This window comes from Trachypithecus francoisi, unplaced genomic scaffold, assembly GCF_009764315.1.
Source record: "Trachypithecus francoisi isolate TF-2019V2 unplaced genomic scaffold, Tfra_2.0 Contig01585, whole genome shotgun sequence".
In the NCBI taxonomy this organism is placed as follows: Eukaryota; Metazoa; Chordata; class Mammalia; order Primates; family Cercopithecidae; genus Trachypithecus; species Trachypithecus francoisi.
Genome location: NW_022681444.1, coordinates 3,477,501 through 3,494,645, shown reverse-complemented (window position 1 = coordinate 3,494,645; position 17,145 = coordinate 3,477,501). Strand labels below are relative to the sequence as shown.

The following is a 17,145-nucleotide window of genomic DNA, read 5'->3' as shown; positions in this document are numbered from 1 at the left end:
TACAAAGTTCAAACTCTTGCCAGTGCTGTAAGGAACATAGAAATAAGATGCAGGCCTGGCCTTTGGTGAGAAAAAATATATAAAATACTAATTCAGTGCAAAGACTAACAGGAAGATATTAATAAGTTCCAAGGAAGGAATATTCTCATCTGTAGGCTTCATGGATTGAGCTTTAAAGAATAGGTAGCGGCCGGGCGCGGTGGCTCAAGCCTGTAATCCCAGCACTTTGGGAGGCCGAGACGGGCGGATCACGAGGTCAGGAGATCGAGACCATCCTGGCTAACACGGTGAAACCCCGTCTCTACTAAAAAATACAAAAAAAACTAGCCGGGCGACATGGCGGGCGCCTGTAGTCCCAGCTGCTCGGGAGGCTGAGGCAGGAGAATGGCGTAAACCGGGAGGCGGAGCTTGCAGTGAGCTGAGACCCGGCCACTGCACTCCAGCCTGGGCGGCAGAGCGAGACTCCGTCTCAAAAAAAAAAAAAAAAAAAAAAAAGAATAGGTAGCATCTTTGAAAGGTGGATACAGATGGAAGTCAGGAGGAATTCCAGGCACTAGAAATAATAGTATGTTGCAAGTTCAGAATATGGCAAGTAGGAATACAGATAATATGTAAAGAAGCAAAAAGCATTCAGGCTTGAATTAGCACATAAAGGGACTTGCATGCCAAGCATTCCAATGACCTATTACAATTTAGCTGTAGTACAGGCCTTTAGTGGATATAAGCCATCTCTGTAAAGCAGCTCAACTCTTCAAGAGATGTCCAACAGAAAATAAGGATCAGATTTGGGTCTCCAACTTTTTAGTTAACAATCCTCAGACATTGTCTCTTTCAGTACATACACACACACACACACACACACACGTTTCCCCTAAAATTCAGAGTCTCAGTCTGTCACCCAGGCTGGAGTGCAGTGGTATGATCATAGTTCATTGCAGCCTCAAGCTCCTGGGCTCAAGCAATCCTCCCATCTCAGCGTCTGAAGTAGCTGTGATGACAGGCATGTGCCACCATACCCAGCTAATTATTTATTTATTTTTTTTTTTGTAGAGACGGAGTCTCACTCTGTTGCCCAGGCTGGAGTGCTGGAGTGCAGTGGTGCAATCTCGGCTCACTGCAACCTCCGCCTCCCAAGTTCAAGCAATTGTCCTGCCTCAGCCTCCCAAGTAGCTGGGACTACAGGTGCACATCACCACGCCCAGCTAATTTCTTTTGTATTTTAGTCGAGATGAGGTTTCACCATGTTGCCCAGGCTGATCTCAAACTCCTGAGCTCTGACAATCTGCTCGCCTCGGCTTCCCAAAATGCTAGGATTATAGGCATGAGCCCTCGTGCCTGGCCCCCAGCTAATTTTTAAATCTTTTTTTAGAGTCAGGGTCTTGCTATGTTGCTCAGACTTGTCTCAAACTCTTGGCCTAAAGAGATTCTCCCACCTCAGCCTCCTGAGCTGCTAGGATTACAGGTGTGTGCCACTGCATCCAACTTCATCTATATTCTCTTTGATTTATAAATCTGTATAACTGGGCCTACACTGAAATCTGGTACTGCCCTGGTAAATAAAGCATCAGTTTATACTCCTGAAGAAAAAGAGTCTCTTCTGGCATTTTTCTTAAAAACGCAGGATGGGAAATTCTGCATCTTACTGCACGGGTGTCCCTGATAGAGTGAGCAGACAGAACAATCACTGATCAATGCAAGACATGATTGGAAGTTATGATAATGTCCACTTCCCTACAGATATCCTGAACACTGCTTACATATAGCACATGACAGTTTTTCTAACTGCTCATTGGAGGACTAACCTTTCCCGTACACTGTGTATTTCACTTACTCTATGTTTTTACAGAGCTTTCCATAAATATTTCTAAGATAAGGTAAAATGAGTCTTATTATGTAAAGTTTTTTCAAAAATGTTTTAAGCCGTAGGAAATATTACATTCCTTGCAAGTGGTGACACTATATGATATAGGATTCTTCAGAGTGTAGAATTATGCAATATACATATCTAATAAACATCTACAAATTGGTGGGCTTTTTAATACTACACTTCAAGAGTGAGAGTTATGTTGGTTAATAGCCATAAATTCATTATCCCTAAACCATAAGAGAATTCTTAATCTGCAGTCAATGGATAGGTTTAGAAGGTCAATGACCTCCTGAAATCCTATACAAGTTGTGTGAATATTAATAATTCTGATGAATCTGTGAAGTTTTTGTTTCCTTTTCAGATTCTCAGTCTATAATTTTAAAAGGTTAATAATCATTATCCTAGGATATGACACAGTAAAACATTAAGCAATATTGTAGACTAAAACCAGAAGTTGAAGGCAGAAACCAAGATTTAAAAAAATAAATGTAAAATCTTCGGCCAGGCGCGGCGGCTCAAGCCTGTAATCCCAGCACTTTGGGAGGCCGAGACGGGCGGATCACGAGGTCAGGAGATCGAGACCATCCTGGCTAACACGGTGAAACCCCATCTCTACTAAAAAATACAAAAAACTAGCCGGGCGAGGTGGCGGGCGCCTGTAGTTCCAGCTACTCGGGAGGCTGAGGCAGGAGAATGGCGTAAACCCGGGAGGCGGAGCTTGCAGTGAGCTGAGATCCGGCCACTGCACTCCAGCTTGGGCGACAGAGCAAGACTCCGTCTAAAAAAAAAAAAAGATCTTCCCCACTATATTATCAATTTATTTTATTATTATTATTTTTTGAGATGGAGTTTAGTTCTTGTTGCCCAGGCTGTAGTGCAATGGCATGATCTTGGCTCACTGCAATCTCTGCCTCCCAAGTTCAAGCTATTCTCCTGCCTCAGCCTCCCAAGTAGCTGGGATTACAGGCGTGTGTCACCATGCCCGGGTAATTTTTTTTGTATTTTTAGTAGAGATGGGGTTTCACCATGTTGGTCAGGTTGGTCTCGAACTCCTGACCTCAAGTGATTTACCTGCCTCAGCCTCCCAAAGTACTGGGATTATAGGCGTGAGCCTGAAATAAACAGTACATGGCCTATTTATTTATTTTGAGACAGTTTCATTCTGCTGCCCAGGCTGGAGTGCAGTGGCACGATCTTGGTTCACTGCAACCTCCGCCTTCCGAGTTTGAGTGATTCACATGCCTCAGTCTTCTGAGTAGCTGGGATTACAGGCATATGCCACCGTGCCCAGCTAATTTTTTTTTTTTTTTTTTTGAGATGGAGCCTTGCTCTGTCGCCCAGGCTGGAGTGCAGGGGCGCGATCTTGGCTCACTGCAAGCTCCGCCTCCTGGGTTCACACCATTCTCCTGCCTCAGCCTCCTGAGTAGCTGGGACCACAGGCGCCCGCCACCACGCCCGGCTAATTTTTTGTATTTTTAGTAGAGACAGGGCTTCACTGTTTTAGCCAGGATGGTCTCGATCTCCTGACCTCGTGATCTGCCCACCTCAGCCTCCCAAAGTGCTGGGATTACAGGTGTGAGCCACCGCCCTCGGCTAATTTTTGTATTTTTGGTAGAGACAAGCTTTTACCATGTTGGCCAGGCTAGTCTCAAACTCCTGACCTCAAGTGATCCGCCTGCCTTGGCCTCCCAAAGTGCTGGGAATACAGGCATGAGCCACCATGCCCGGCCTATATTATCAATTTAAACAATTTTATGCCAAATTAAAAACAAGTGGTCACCGTACCAGTAAATATATGTATATATCTTTTTCTTGAACTTTCCCTAAGGAGATGTTTATATAATTTCCAAGTTATATAATGTGGCCAACTCTAACCTTCAGTATTCTCATGAGTAAAACAACAATAATTGAACTAGAACTATTCCCAAACTGGGATTAACAAATTCTACAGTTCTACAGCTAGTTCCATAGAATGTTAACTAATGGTCCAATAATATGGTATGTTTGGGATATGCTGGGTTAACCAAAATCTTAAAAAATACTTGTGGATAAGACTCTTCAGTATTTCTATCCCAATATTTGTAATAAATCTTCAAGGAGAAACAGTATATCCAACTTTTTCCCAAATAAATATGGCCAAAAAATTTCTCTCTAGAGTAATACTGTCCAATAGAAATATATTGTGAGCCATATATTAAAATTTTAAATTCTCAGTAGCCATATTAAAAAATAAAATACAAAGAATTAGGTGAAATTAATTAACAATATATTTCATTTAACCCAATATATAAAAAATAACCTGGCCTGGGCAACATGGCAAAATTCCATCTTTAACAAAAATATAAAAAATTAGCTGGACATGGTGGCACGCCTGTGGTCCCAGCTACTTGGGAGGCTGAGGTAGGAAGATCATTTGAGCCTAGGAGGCAGAGGCTATAGGGAGCTGAGATTGTGCCACTGCATCCAGCCTGGGTGGCAGAGTGAGAGAAAGAAAAGAAAGAAAAGAAGGAAGGGATGGGAAGGGAAGGGAAGAGAAGGGAAGGGAAGGGAGGGGAGGGGAGGGGAGAAAAGTGTTAATCAGGTATTTCATTCTTTTTTTGTACTCTTTGAAATCTAGTGTGTATTTTACATTGACAGTACATCTCAATTTTGACTAGTCAGACTTCAAGTGCTCATTAGCTACATGTGGCTACTGGTTGCTATATTCGGCAGCACAGCTCTATGGTATCTTGTGGACCAATGTGCTAAGAAAAAATCTTTGGGAAACGCTATGCTAGGTAATCTTTGATACATTTAAAAATTTTTCACCACCATACATTCACACAAACACAATAAAAGCCCATTTGACTTAGGAATGTCCTTGATGAAGCAGTATAAATTATTCATCTTATTACCTATAAACCTTTGAGTATGTCTTTAATATTGTGTGTGTCAAATGGGAAGCACACAAAAAAAGCTCTTGTATTGCACACTGAAGGAAGACTGTCTTGAGAAAGAGCACTTTTATAGTTAAGTAATGAGCAGAAGTCAATTTTTTCATGGAACACCATTTTTACTTGGAAACAGTATGAAAAATTATGATTATATGGAGTTGGGTATTTGGCAGATGTTCTCTCAAAAATGAAACAAGTGAGCCTTCCATGTCAAGGAAAACAGCTGAGAGAATTATGCCAATTAAAAAATTTGAGCTTTCAAGTGAAAATCAGAATTTTGAAAAACCTGCATCCACCACTGTAAGCTTAACAGTTTCCCAGTAGACTTTTTGATAAGTTCAGAGTTGATATTCATAAATATGATATTTTGACATTATATAATGAAATGTTTCAAAATTTGGAAGATATGCATAATTCAGTAAACTTGTACTTTCCAAATGATCAACGCACGATGTCACAAAAGCATGCATAGGTACAAGAGACATTCAAAGTGAAAATCAGACCAGTGATCTTAAAGAAACAGAATACAAAAAGTTAACTGACATGGTTTCAGGTTTCTCATTGCAACATACTTTTACAAAACTGTAACTTGCCAAGTTTTGGTGTAATATCAAAAAAGAGTATTCACAATTATCTGAAAAGGCTATTAACATCTCTTTTGCAATGACATATCTGTGTGAGGTCAAATGCTCTTCATATATTTCAACCATATGACAACAGTTGACTGTAGAAGCAGATATGAGACTCAAGCTGACTTCTATCAAGCCCATAGTGAGTTTGCAAAAATGAAAAAGCAAGGCCATTCTTCTCACTAAATTTTAAGGTTTTTTGTTTTTTAAAAAAGTTATTTAGGTTAACATATAATAGCTTGTTGATATTTTTAAATTAATTAGGGCTGGCCATGGTGGCTCATGCCTATAATTCTAGCACTTTGTTGGGGCAAAGTGGGAGTACTGCTTGAGCCCAGGAGTTCAAGACCAGCCTGGGCAACACAGCAAGATCTCATCTGTATAAAACAAATTTAAAAATTAGCCAGGCATGGTAGCACACACCTGTGGTCCCAGATACTAGGGGGGCCTGGGGCAGGAGGATTGCTTGAGCCCAGAAGATCAAGGCTGAAGTCAGCTATTATCATACCACTGCACTCTAGCCTGAGCAACAGAGTGAGAATTTGTCTCTAAAATAAAATAAAATAGGCTGGGTGTAGTGGTTTACACCTGTAATCCTAGCCCTTCAAGAGGCTGAGGCAGGAGGATTGTTTGAGCCCAGGAGTACAAGACCAGCCTGGGCAACAGTGAGACCCCATCTCTATAGGAAATTATTAAAAATTAGCTGGGCACAGTGATGCACACCTGTGGTCCCAGCTACTCAGGAGGCTGAGGTAGGAGAATCACTTGAGCCCAGGAGGTCGAGGCTGCAGTGAGCCATGTTCGCGCCACTGTACTCCAGCCTGGGCGACACAGCAAGACCCTGTCTCAAAAAATAAAATAAATAAAATAATTAGTAAATACTTTAAATTTTTCTAGTTTTAATTTCTATTATAATAAATATTGATAGACATAAGCCACCAACCCAAAAGCTTTTACAGAAGTCTCCAATAATTTTTAAGAGTCTAAGTCCTAAGACTGAAAAGTTTGAGAACTGCTGTACCAGGGTATGGAAGTGTTTCTAATGTGCACACATAACATTGCTAATTCCAACAAACCTAGCTCACTCATTATGGTAACATACATCTATGACAGGGCATATATCTTAATAAATAATTCAAGACTCCTATGTGAATGACACCTGATACATTAGCTTTCTTAGTTTTTGTCTGGCTGAGTTTTAACCTCTCCAGAATGAGTGTTTGTCTATGGATTCTAAAGAGCAGCCAAAGACTTACATGAGAAAAAAGAGTTAAAAGCAAAAAAGTTTCTGCATCTAAAAACTCATAATTTGCTAAAACATTTGCTGAATGTCTCAAGACTTATTAAGTGAAGCCATCTATGAATGCAAATGCTGATGAGCAATTTGGCAATAGCCCAACATTCACAGAATTCACATAGCTTTTCTTTAAACCAGTAGTTCATACATGATTAATTAGAACATCTCATTGATGTAGTGTGCACTTTAGCTCATTACTCTAAGTAAAATTCGTTAAGTATTTACATTTAGATAATTAAAATCTGGGTACACCCTTAAGAAAGATGCATACAGTTTAGGCAAAGTGATTTTTTTCCTTTTTACCACTGAAAGTAAATTACAGCCTCATTTCAGCATCATCTGTACCAGGTTCAGAGCAGAGAACAGTACTGCCTCATCACCTAGCTCCTTAAAAGGCATACATTTTTTAAACATATAAACACAGTAAGAATGATCAAATGATTGCAGTTGTTTCGAAGGGCCACCCAACCACATATTAACATTGATGCTATTTATAATATAGAAAGCTCATTTCAAACATTTATCATATCTTACATCATGTCTATAAGATACATTAAAATAGACATTTGGAGAAATTTTTCCTTGCCTTATGTTTTCCAAGTGAAACTATCAGTTACAAGCTTTCTGGTTAATGTCCATAATATAAATACAGATATACTATGGTTAACTGCAGTATTTAGGAAATAAAAGTATGCCTTGAATTTTCTGATTAGAAGTACTGGCAGAAGCTTTCTTCTTTTAATCCAGCTGTTGAAAACTACCTAGGATGCATTTTTGTTTATGTGTTTAAAACATACACTGCAATAACAGTTAACATAAGGCATGGAAGATTTCATCTGTTAAAAGCATTTTCTTTTTTTTTTTTTTTTTTTTTTTTTGTTGAGACGGAGTCTCGCTCTGTCGCCCAGGCTGGAGTGCAGTGGCCGGATCTCAGCTCACTGCAAGCTCCGCCTCCCGGGTTTACGCCATTCTCTCGCCTCAGCCTCCCGAGTAGCTGGGACTACAGGCGCCCGCCATCTCGCCCGGGTAATTTTTTGTATTTATTTAGTAGAGACGGGGTTTCACCGTGTTAGCCAGGATGGTCTCGATCTCCTGACCTCGTGATCCGCCCGTCTCGGCCTCCCAAAGTGCTGGGATTACAGGCTTGAGCCACCGCGCCCGGCCGTTAAAAGCATTTTCAATCAGTTTTTATTTTGAGTCTTTGTCTTTCCCATTTTTTCCTTTCTCCTTAAAAATCCAAACCAAGTCATAATTGAGGATTTAAAATATTTGGATGCTCAATAACGTTTTAATGATATTTTTGGCTGGCAAAACTGTCTCCTCAATATCTGTACATATTTGGTTTACACACAAAATTAAAGTTTTTAGTGTTTTCCTTATTTTGTGGCGGGGCTTTTTTCATTGTGGATTCAAGATTCAACCTCTTTTTTGCCTTTAAGTTTATATTGTGGAAGTAAAACTGTAAAATAGACAGTGGGCAAGCACTGATTTTGGGGGAAGTTTTATCATGATCAGTGATCAGATCTAAAAACTGAATTGGTCTTCTGTAACCATCGAGAAGCTAACTGTAAACAGATCATAATATTCTAAAACCCACTTTTGACAAGAAAGAATAAATCTCTTTTAAAAAGTAGATGCCCCTCAAATTTGCACTGCAACTGTTTTCCAAATGTCTTGCCAGTCTCACGAGTAACTCTAGTCGAATACAGTAGATTTTGCATTTACCGAATGCTTATTAAATCAGCAAATTTTTCTTGTTTTGGGTTAAAAGTCTGCATTTAAAGGTTCTAAGCCAACTAGAATGAGACCAATATGCCTAAGGAACAGCCACAAAGATGAAATAGCTGTTGTACCTCAATACTTCTTACCTAATTACATGGTTTAGGGACCTATCTCATGAGGGTTTTGTTAAGGATTATATTATATAATGTATGTTAAGTTCTTTGCACAGAGTCTGGAGCATAATTAATACTCAATAAATGACAGTTATTATTGATGACAATGAAAATGGTAATTTTATGAAATTCATACTATTTTTATGTCATTACTCTGCAAGCAAGTCCACACTTTATCTAATATAGTTCTGCCTTCTCATTGCCTCAGTAAGTACAAAAACTGCTTCCAAAGAAGTTGAAAAAAAAAAAAGTATTCAAATGTATTAAATAAAACAATTCATTATATTAATCAAGCTTGTGGTCATAAATACAATTGGCACATAGAGCCAATAAACTAGTAACTCGAAGGAAAAAAAGGGAACAAACCAAACCCTCCTTCCAGGCAAGGAAAAGGCCAGGCATGAAAGTCAACAAGAAGTGAAACTCTTCCCTTGGAACAATGAATGACAAATCCTTGCTTTGGAACATGAAAGTAGGTAGTATTCTTTTGTCTATCCTGCTTAACTATTAAGAAGAAATAGCAAAATGGAATTAGGAGTTTACAGGCTGCACAATTTCTAATGTGAAAACGTCAGCATTTCTTAATTTGATAAAAATAAAATCCTTTACAAGCAAAAGCTATTTTGCCAGCAAACCTAAGCATATAATGTAGAGATCTCAAAAAGCACAAGGACATGCTTTTACAGTGGTTTACATTTTCACCCATTCTCCATTCCCCCTGCAATCTCTAAGTCCTCTGGTAGCCAAATGCTACCTGATTGGTCCTGAGCACATTCAGTGTATTCCTTGGTTCTAGTGCTTTTTGCCTGATTTGGGGTGAGTTCAAATGACGTCTGTGAACTCAGAAAGCAGGTTCCCAGATGCCTGGGAAGGGTTGGGACCCTGACAACACTTTTGCCTTCAGCAAAAAATGTATTTCAATATAATTATAGTAGATAGCTTTCAATATGTCATCTCTATTATAGCAGCTGTAAATTATGAGTGAATTGCCCGTGTACAAGCATTTCTTCTGGTACAAGCAAAGTGGGAGAGCTGCATAAAGTATGATATATCTATTCCTTTTTAACTGAGAACAAATGTTGAAGTCAAATTTCATTTGCAAAAACCAATGTGTCCATTTCCTTTTGGTAGGGTGGTGGAGGAACCAAGAAAGAACAGTTCAATAGAAGGCCTTTACTTCTTAAAAACAAGGCTTCCCAGGAACCTTGGCTTAAGTTATAGGAACTCACCTATTCTAACAGTGGTCCTTTAACCATAAGAACATATTTGCAAGGTACAGTAAAGGCATTTTTCAAAAGCTGTAGCTCATCAATAAGAAGACAGAGAAGCAACTAGGTTTGTCTCTTAGCTAAAAAGCGAGGCAGTCTACCCAAGATGAAGTATTACAGGACAGTTTGCCGCAAGCTTTGGAAAATTATCATATTCCTGCTGGGTGTTAGAATCAACAAGAAGAAAATAAAATAGTTTTGTTTCCTTTTGGGTGGCAGTAATATTCAGGAACCTTACCCTAACATATATCCCATGCCTAATATTTCAAAAGTGTTTATAAGTGAATTTTTAGATGGTTATCATCAAGAATCATGAAATCTGAGCCTATGTAATAGAGACATATGATAAAAGAACAATTTTCTGAAGGGAAAAAAGACAGGATTTTAAAGACAATACCATCTCTAAAACATATACTTAAAACTGAGCCTTGCAGCTTGGATTTAATTTTGCTCAAACTGTAGCTCTAGTCTGTCTGCTTAACTTTGTAAATGTGGCTGTGCTTATGAGGTACTTTAATTTACTGCAGTGGTGATGTTTGTTAATTTTATGGCAATCTAAATCTAAACAGGCTTCAGATACATTTTCATTAAAGCTTCATTGTGAAACACAGTAGAGTGAATAACTCTTAAGATTCCAATGTAGTTTATTTCTAAAAGACTCAACACAATTTTCTGTTGAAGCCTTTGCTTTAACATATATGTTCTTCCTATTTACTATTAAGCTTTCTGTCACTCAGAGTACCCATGTTCACTTTTAGGAGGAAAAATATAATTTCTGGAAAGTGATTAAAATAGTTGTTTTTGGCTGGGCACGGTGGTTCACACCTGTAATCCCAGCACTTTGGAAGGCCACAGCAGGTGGATCATGAGGTCAGGAGTTCAAGACCAGCCTGGCCAAGATGGTGAAACCCCATCTCTACTAAAAATACAAAAAAACAAAACAAAACAAAAAAAAACAATTAGACGGGCGTGGTGGTGGGTACCTGTAATCCCAGCTACTCAGGAGGCTGAGGCAGGAGAATCGCTTGAACCTGGGAGGCGGAGGTTGCAGTGAGCTGAGATCACACCACTGCACTCCAGCCTGGGCAACAGAGTGAGCCTCAGTCTTAAAAAAAAAAAAAAAAAGTTGTTTTTCCATCTGCTCGATTCCCATTTCAAATGCAAGCCAACATGGGAAAATCAGAGAAAACCAGAATGTACCTGAATTATTTTCCAGTTCTACATGGGTAGCAGCACAATTCAATGAAAAAGGAAGACATTTTCAGAAACTGATTTCAACGTCTGATTCTGACACTAACTAGATGTGCGACATTGGACAAATCACCCTCTCTGAGTCTCATTTTCTCCTCTATAAAATGGAAATTACAATACTATCTATTTCAGAAGTCCTATCCCTTCTTGGCTCTGTTTAGCCCTTCTTGTAACACCAAAGCATGTCTCTGAAAGGACCATCCAGATAAAGCCCTTGTACCCTAAAGATTTGAAAGGAAAAGTTTACCGTTTTGGGTCAAAAGGCACCGATCCTAATAATTTAGGAGAACAACAGTCACAAGAGCTATAAAAACCAGCCCCAAAGACAACTTAACAGAATTAAATGCTGCTATATCACTTCTAAAATAATTCCAAACCTACAAGAGAAAATTTGTAAATTAAAATTCTGCTGAATCTGCCAACTAGTCATCATACCCCATCTATTCATTTGTCCCTACTGTACAGATTTTATGTATCTCTATTTTTCCATCTGAAGTATTAAAACGAAAAATGAACTATATATTTAGATTGTTATTAGGCTACTGATTATATCCAGAAATAATTCCTGAATACATTTTTAAACTCAGTGCTTCCCAATTTGATCTTCAATTAAAAAAAAAGAGATAAATGTATGAAGAACATGCATATACATGTATATTTTAAAAGCCAAAACAAAACAAAACAACAACAAAAAAACTCTGGGGATTTGATGCTGTTATCAGCTGGGGCTAAAGTTACCTAAAATCTCATGGAAAATTTTGTAGGATATTTCTAAAACAATGAGACTCAGGACCTTGTCATTGACTGATACCAGCTTCACACAACTTCCACCAGGGTTGTATGGAGAAAGTAAGGAGGCAGGTGTGAAGACACATGGCAGGAGGTAGTAAGGAACCGCCTGAATTCCTCAGCCAAAAAACTCGGGCCATTTGGCCTCTAATATTATATCTCTTTCCATGCAAGGTGACTGGTGATGTTTATCTAGTAAGTAGGTATGGTTATTTTAGCATAAAGTTATACAATTAGGAATATACTACAAATAAGAGTCATTTTCTACTGTTTATGCTCAGGGGCAACCTTTTCAACCATGACTTATTTTGTTTACTCTCAATTATTCATATGTCAAATCAGAAAGTGGGATTTTTTTTTTACATACATACATACACATGATAATTTTTCGAAAATTCTTATTTGTACATTTTCCACCAAAAGTTATTCTTACAAATGAGACTAGACATACAGTTTTAGATCCCAGAAAATCCTATTCCAAAAATAGAAAACATCTTATAATATATTAAATTACATTACAGTTTAACTTACAGATACACAAATTTTTCTACTCTCCCTCAAAACATACTCACCTCTGGGAAAGGATTCAGCATTTGCTTAAAACCATTGTATCCAGAATATTAGAAAAGGCAATGGGAAAAAAACAACGACATACTCAACTGAAACTATACAGGGAACAGAGAGGAAAAAAAAATCAGTATTAAAACTGATCAGGGGTTGCCAGGGATCAGTGGGGAGGAAAGAATAAAAGAGAGGGATGAATAGCACAGAGGATCTTTAGGGCAGTGAAAATACTCTGTATGAGCCTATAATGATGGGTACATGCCATCATAAATTTATCCAAATCCATACAGTGCACAATACCAAGAGTAAACCCTAATGTAAACTATGGATTTTGGGTGATAATGATGTGTCAATGTAGGTTAATCAATTTTAACAAATGAACCCCTCTGGTAAGGGATGCTGTTAATGGGAGAGACTATGCATGTGTGAGGAAAGGGGGTATATGTGATATCTCTCTTCTTTCCTCTCAAATTGGTCTTGTGAACTTAAAACTGCTCTTTAAAAAAGTCTTTAAAACACACACAAACACACACAAAACTCACCAAGACTCCTATTTCACACTAAAGTGTGTGGACTTTAAAAAGTACTTGCCTACACAGTGAAATACTCATGGGTGAAATTATAGGATGTCTAAGACTTGCTTTAAAATACTCTACCAAATTGGGGCTGGGTACACAAAATAAGAGTGGCAAAATGTTGATATGGGTAAAAAGTAGCTGATTCCTTATTTGGGGTTGAACTCTATGAAATTACCATATTCAACTGTTTCTGACCTCAAAACTTAGCTATTTCATAGGGTTCAGTCTAATACTATTCTCATTATTTTTGTGTACATGTGTTATAAAATGTTCCATAATAATACGTTTTTAAAATTATCTTCCAAATGACAAATCTTATCAAATGAGAATTCCTCCAACTTGACAGCTTTTCAGCATTAAACTAATAACTAAAATATGTGTTAAAAAAGACCCACCAATATTTTACTTTATTACATTAAATCTAAGACTCACTTGTTTTTCCCTACATTTTAACATCTCTGAAATGTGAAAGCATTCTATAATCAGTAATATTTTATAGTTAAACTAGCAGTATTAATTTTTTCTTGGTGGTACATAAAATAATGATGCAACTTAAAATCAAAATTATCTTAGATTCAGTATGGTTAATATAATTGCTGAGAACTGGATTTTTAACCCATATTCTCTTTCTAATCAGGAATTTAGCACATAATGCCTTGCCTAACATTCCCTGTCCTGGGGTACCCATAATTATCTTGGGAGGTCTCATACTCAGAGAAACAGGCCAGAACCTGCTTACTTGGTGAAGTTCCCTATAGTCTGGCACAATCCATAAGAATTAATTCCCAGGAGGATTCTGGAGCTCACACCATAGGAGGGAAAAGCTCACTGTGCAATGCTTCCCTTCAAAAGTGATTAAAGCTTATGAACAAGGCTAGTGCATAAATGTTAATTATACAGAGCTTTGAAGAGTACCAAGTGGTGAGGTGAGAGGGAAGAATGACTGCAGGTGTGGTAATAAGGGCACGTGAATGTGAGGAATGAATAAAACTAAAACAAGTAGATGAGATAAAATAGGTAGAGCTCCACCTCCAAAATCTCAAAGGGTCTTCATTTCATGAATCCAACAATTCACTTGGATTTTTGCATTGACCTTATTTATTTTGTAATTTGTGTTAACACCTACCCCTCACAGCCCTCAGAATTGGTTAGCATGGTCTAATAGAAGAGCAACAGAGGGTTTTTGTGTAGGACTATGAGAGTGGCGGCTGCTGACCTGTTCATATTTCTCCAGTTCTGTGTGATAGATTTGTCTGATCTGGGTCAATTTGGCTCTGTAATCTGAGTGTTCAATAGAGTTATCTGAAGAACCTCCAGAGGCTGCCGCGGCTGCAGCTGCTGCCGCCGATCCCCCACCTTTCTCAGGACCTGAAACCCCTTCTGCCAAAAGCATATTGTCCAGTCTCATTAGCTGGGGATCGGGAGGGTCCTCCTCCTGGGCTCCTCTGATGCTGAGACCTTCAAGGAAAGAGAGAGAGAGACAGAGAGAGAAGAAGCGAGAAACAGAGGACAAATAGTGTGAGTATTTTGTTTATTCGAGAAAATGATCAAACAACATCAGTGTACTACAATTCATGCTGAGAACTTCATTGTTCACATTTGATCAATAAGTTTGAATAAGTATGAAAATTATTTTCAAGATAATGTTTACATGCACCCTAGAATTTTAAATATCACCCAACCACCTCAATTTACCACAGACAGATCCTTAGAAAAAGGTAACCCTGGCTTCCTTGAATATTTTAATCATCCAAGCTTCCCAGATTTAGATAATTTAAGCAGAAAATGGGAAGAAGGTAAAAAAACGGAAGGTTTTAAGAAAGAAAGAAAATAATTACAGGGATGTAAAACAAACTCATCCAAATGTGGTGATTCTCTCTCTCTGTACAGTTGGAGAAACAGAATTAAAATTCCCTTAAAATAATTCACAAACTGTAATCAAAAATTGAAAAATAAACAAGATTAGATGAGCTTTTCCTTCATGTGATTTCAGAAGAGGAATACATACATTATGAGAAATTAGCTATACTTAAATATATATATTATTAAATGAATATTGTTAAGTGATTGCCAGCAAACTATAAAATGAGGATACTAAATACAATATTAAAAATGTACCATTGACATGGCAATACAGTTCTGGGTACAGTAGTCTCAATCTAATTTTGCTTTTAAATCAAGAACTTCCTAAGTGATGCCCAGTCAGCAACCTCTTCTGAGTACTATAGATCACAGCTGACAATTCACAGTTTTAATCAGGTCATGTAGGCTTTCTGCCAAGATGTTTTCAACAACACAGAAGACAAAGTTTTAAAATAATTATCATGGTATAAAAAGCACTGGAGTCATGACAGCTGAAAATCAGCATTTTCATTAACGTGTAACATAATCTAAAACATCCCAGCCCAATTAACCTCTGTAAATCTGCTTAAAAACAGGTTCCCTACACTAGTTACAAGGCTTCCTAGGGAAGAGGGGAAAAGGCAGTTGGCACCTTGCTTGTTTGTACTTGGATTCTGTCTTTTGAGTCTGTGCCTGTTGTTGTTTATCCACAGTGGTACACACTTTGTGTCTAATGTAACTCACATGACATAACATCTATAAGCTGCCAAGTACTCAACTGATCACCAACTCTGATTTTATATGCTAACCTAAAGCTACCATCAATTCTTTTAAGAACAGATTTCATTCCTAGATGCCCTGAATTACATCCATGGCATGACAGAGCTCTTGGTTGCCTTAACTCAGATACACAACTTTAATTTCTTCCCCCAAACACTTTAAAGCTGTCACTTTCATTTAAAATTATACTTCAGAATAATTTCAACTGGATAATAAAACTAACTCATCATCATTTAAAATTATATCTGTTGTCTATTCAGAGGCAAATAAGGTTTGAAAACTATAATATACTAAGACAATATATTCATTTAAGAGAGCAAAAAGATAACTCATAAAATGCATATCAACACACTGCTGATAATTAAAAATAGGCAAACATGTATTTGCTGTTTCTTCTATAACTAAAAAGGATTGCCTAATATTGTTCTAGAACTGCCATGTATTGGTTAAGTTTGTATTGTTAATTTAAATCTTCAATTTTCTTCTCTTTTAATTCACTTTGTTAAATGTCAAAATCTCATGACCTGTACATGCTTGTAGTTCACATAGCAAGTTTTTTGTGCATTTGGCATGCAATGAGGGCTTACTGAACAATCTCTTATGCTGCACTTTGATTTCTGTTTAATTTTTTGTTCTTGTTTGAGGATTTCTTAATTTTCTCCATTTTAAACTGAATTTTTGCCCACAGTTTTGTGTGTTTGTTGATTTTTGTATTTACACAGACACTGATGCCTCTCCTGAAATGTGTTTTTCTTAATCTACCTTCAAGTTTCCTCCGGGTTTCTAGATTTCCCCTTGTAGTTAAACACATTGATCTTTTCCCTATGGACATGTGGTGAAGTACTTTAATAGCAGATTAACTTCCACAGCCAAAAAGATTACACTTCCCTGCACACGTATGGCAAACAAGAGAAGTAGCTCAATGACTAATATACAAGGAATTACACCATAAGAGAGACAGAAGGAAATTCACTAGGAAGAAATGCAAAAGGCACAAAACTAATTAGCCACCTATGATACTTTTATACATACCTGATATGTATATAAACCATCATTATCATACCAATAAGAAGCAATCCATAAGCTCAATAGCCATGGACACAAATAAAAACAATTGTAAGTATACAGTGTCAACTACTGTAACATTTTACTTATAATGAAAAATATCTTATTTCTAAAATTATCAGTAAATCAACACTAAGTGCTTGCCTCAAGAACAGGAAAATATGTTTTAATGCAATACTTTGTATTTACTTTATAAATTATGTGAATCAAATTTTATCAGAAAAATCATTTCCTGATAGAAAACTCGTATTTCTTTAGATGAAAAGTACTAAAGCACTTTGCAAATAGGCAACATGAAAAAGATTATCGGCCGGGCGCGGTGGCTCAAGCCTGTAATCCCAGCACTTTGGGAGGCCGAGATGGGTGGAGCACGAGGTCAGGAGATCG

General features: G+C 37.7%; 1 protein-coding gene across 2 annotated transcripts in view; it reads right to left on the bottom strand.

Moving 5' to 3' along the window:
• PBX3 (PBX homeobox 3) overlaps positions 1-17,145 on the bottom strand; it is a 239,424-nt gene that overhangs the window by 39,558 nt on the left and 182,721 nt on the right. For both annotated transcript variants that reach the window (XM_033191235.1, XM_033191245.1), the window contains exon 3: positions 14,288-14,529. In XM_033191235.1, the coding sequence (XP_033047126.1) occupies positions 14,288-14,529 (242 nt within the window). The remainder of the gene's footprint in view (positions 1-14,287; positions 14,530-17,145) is intronic.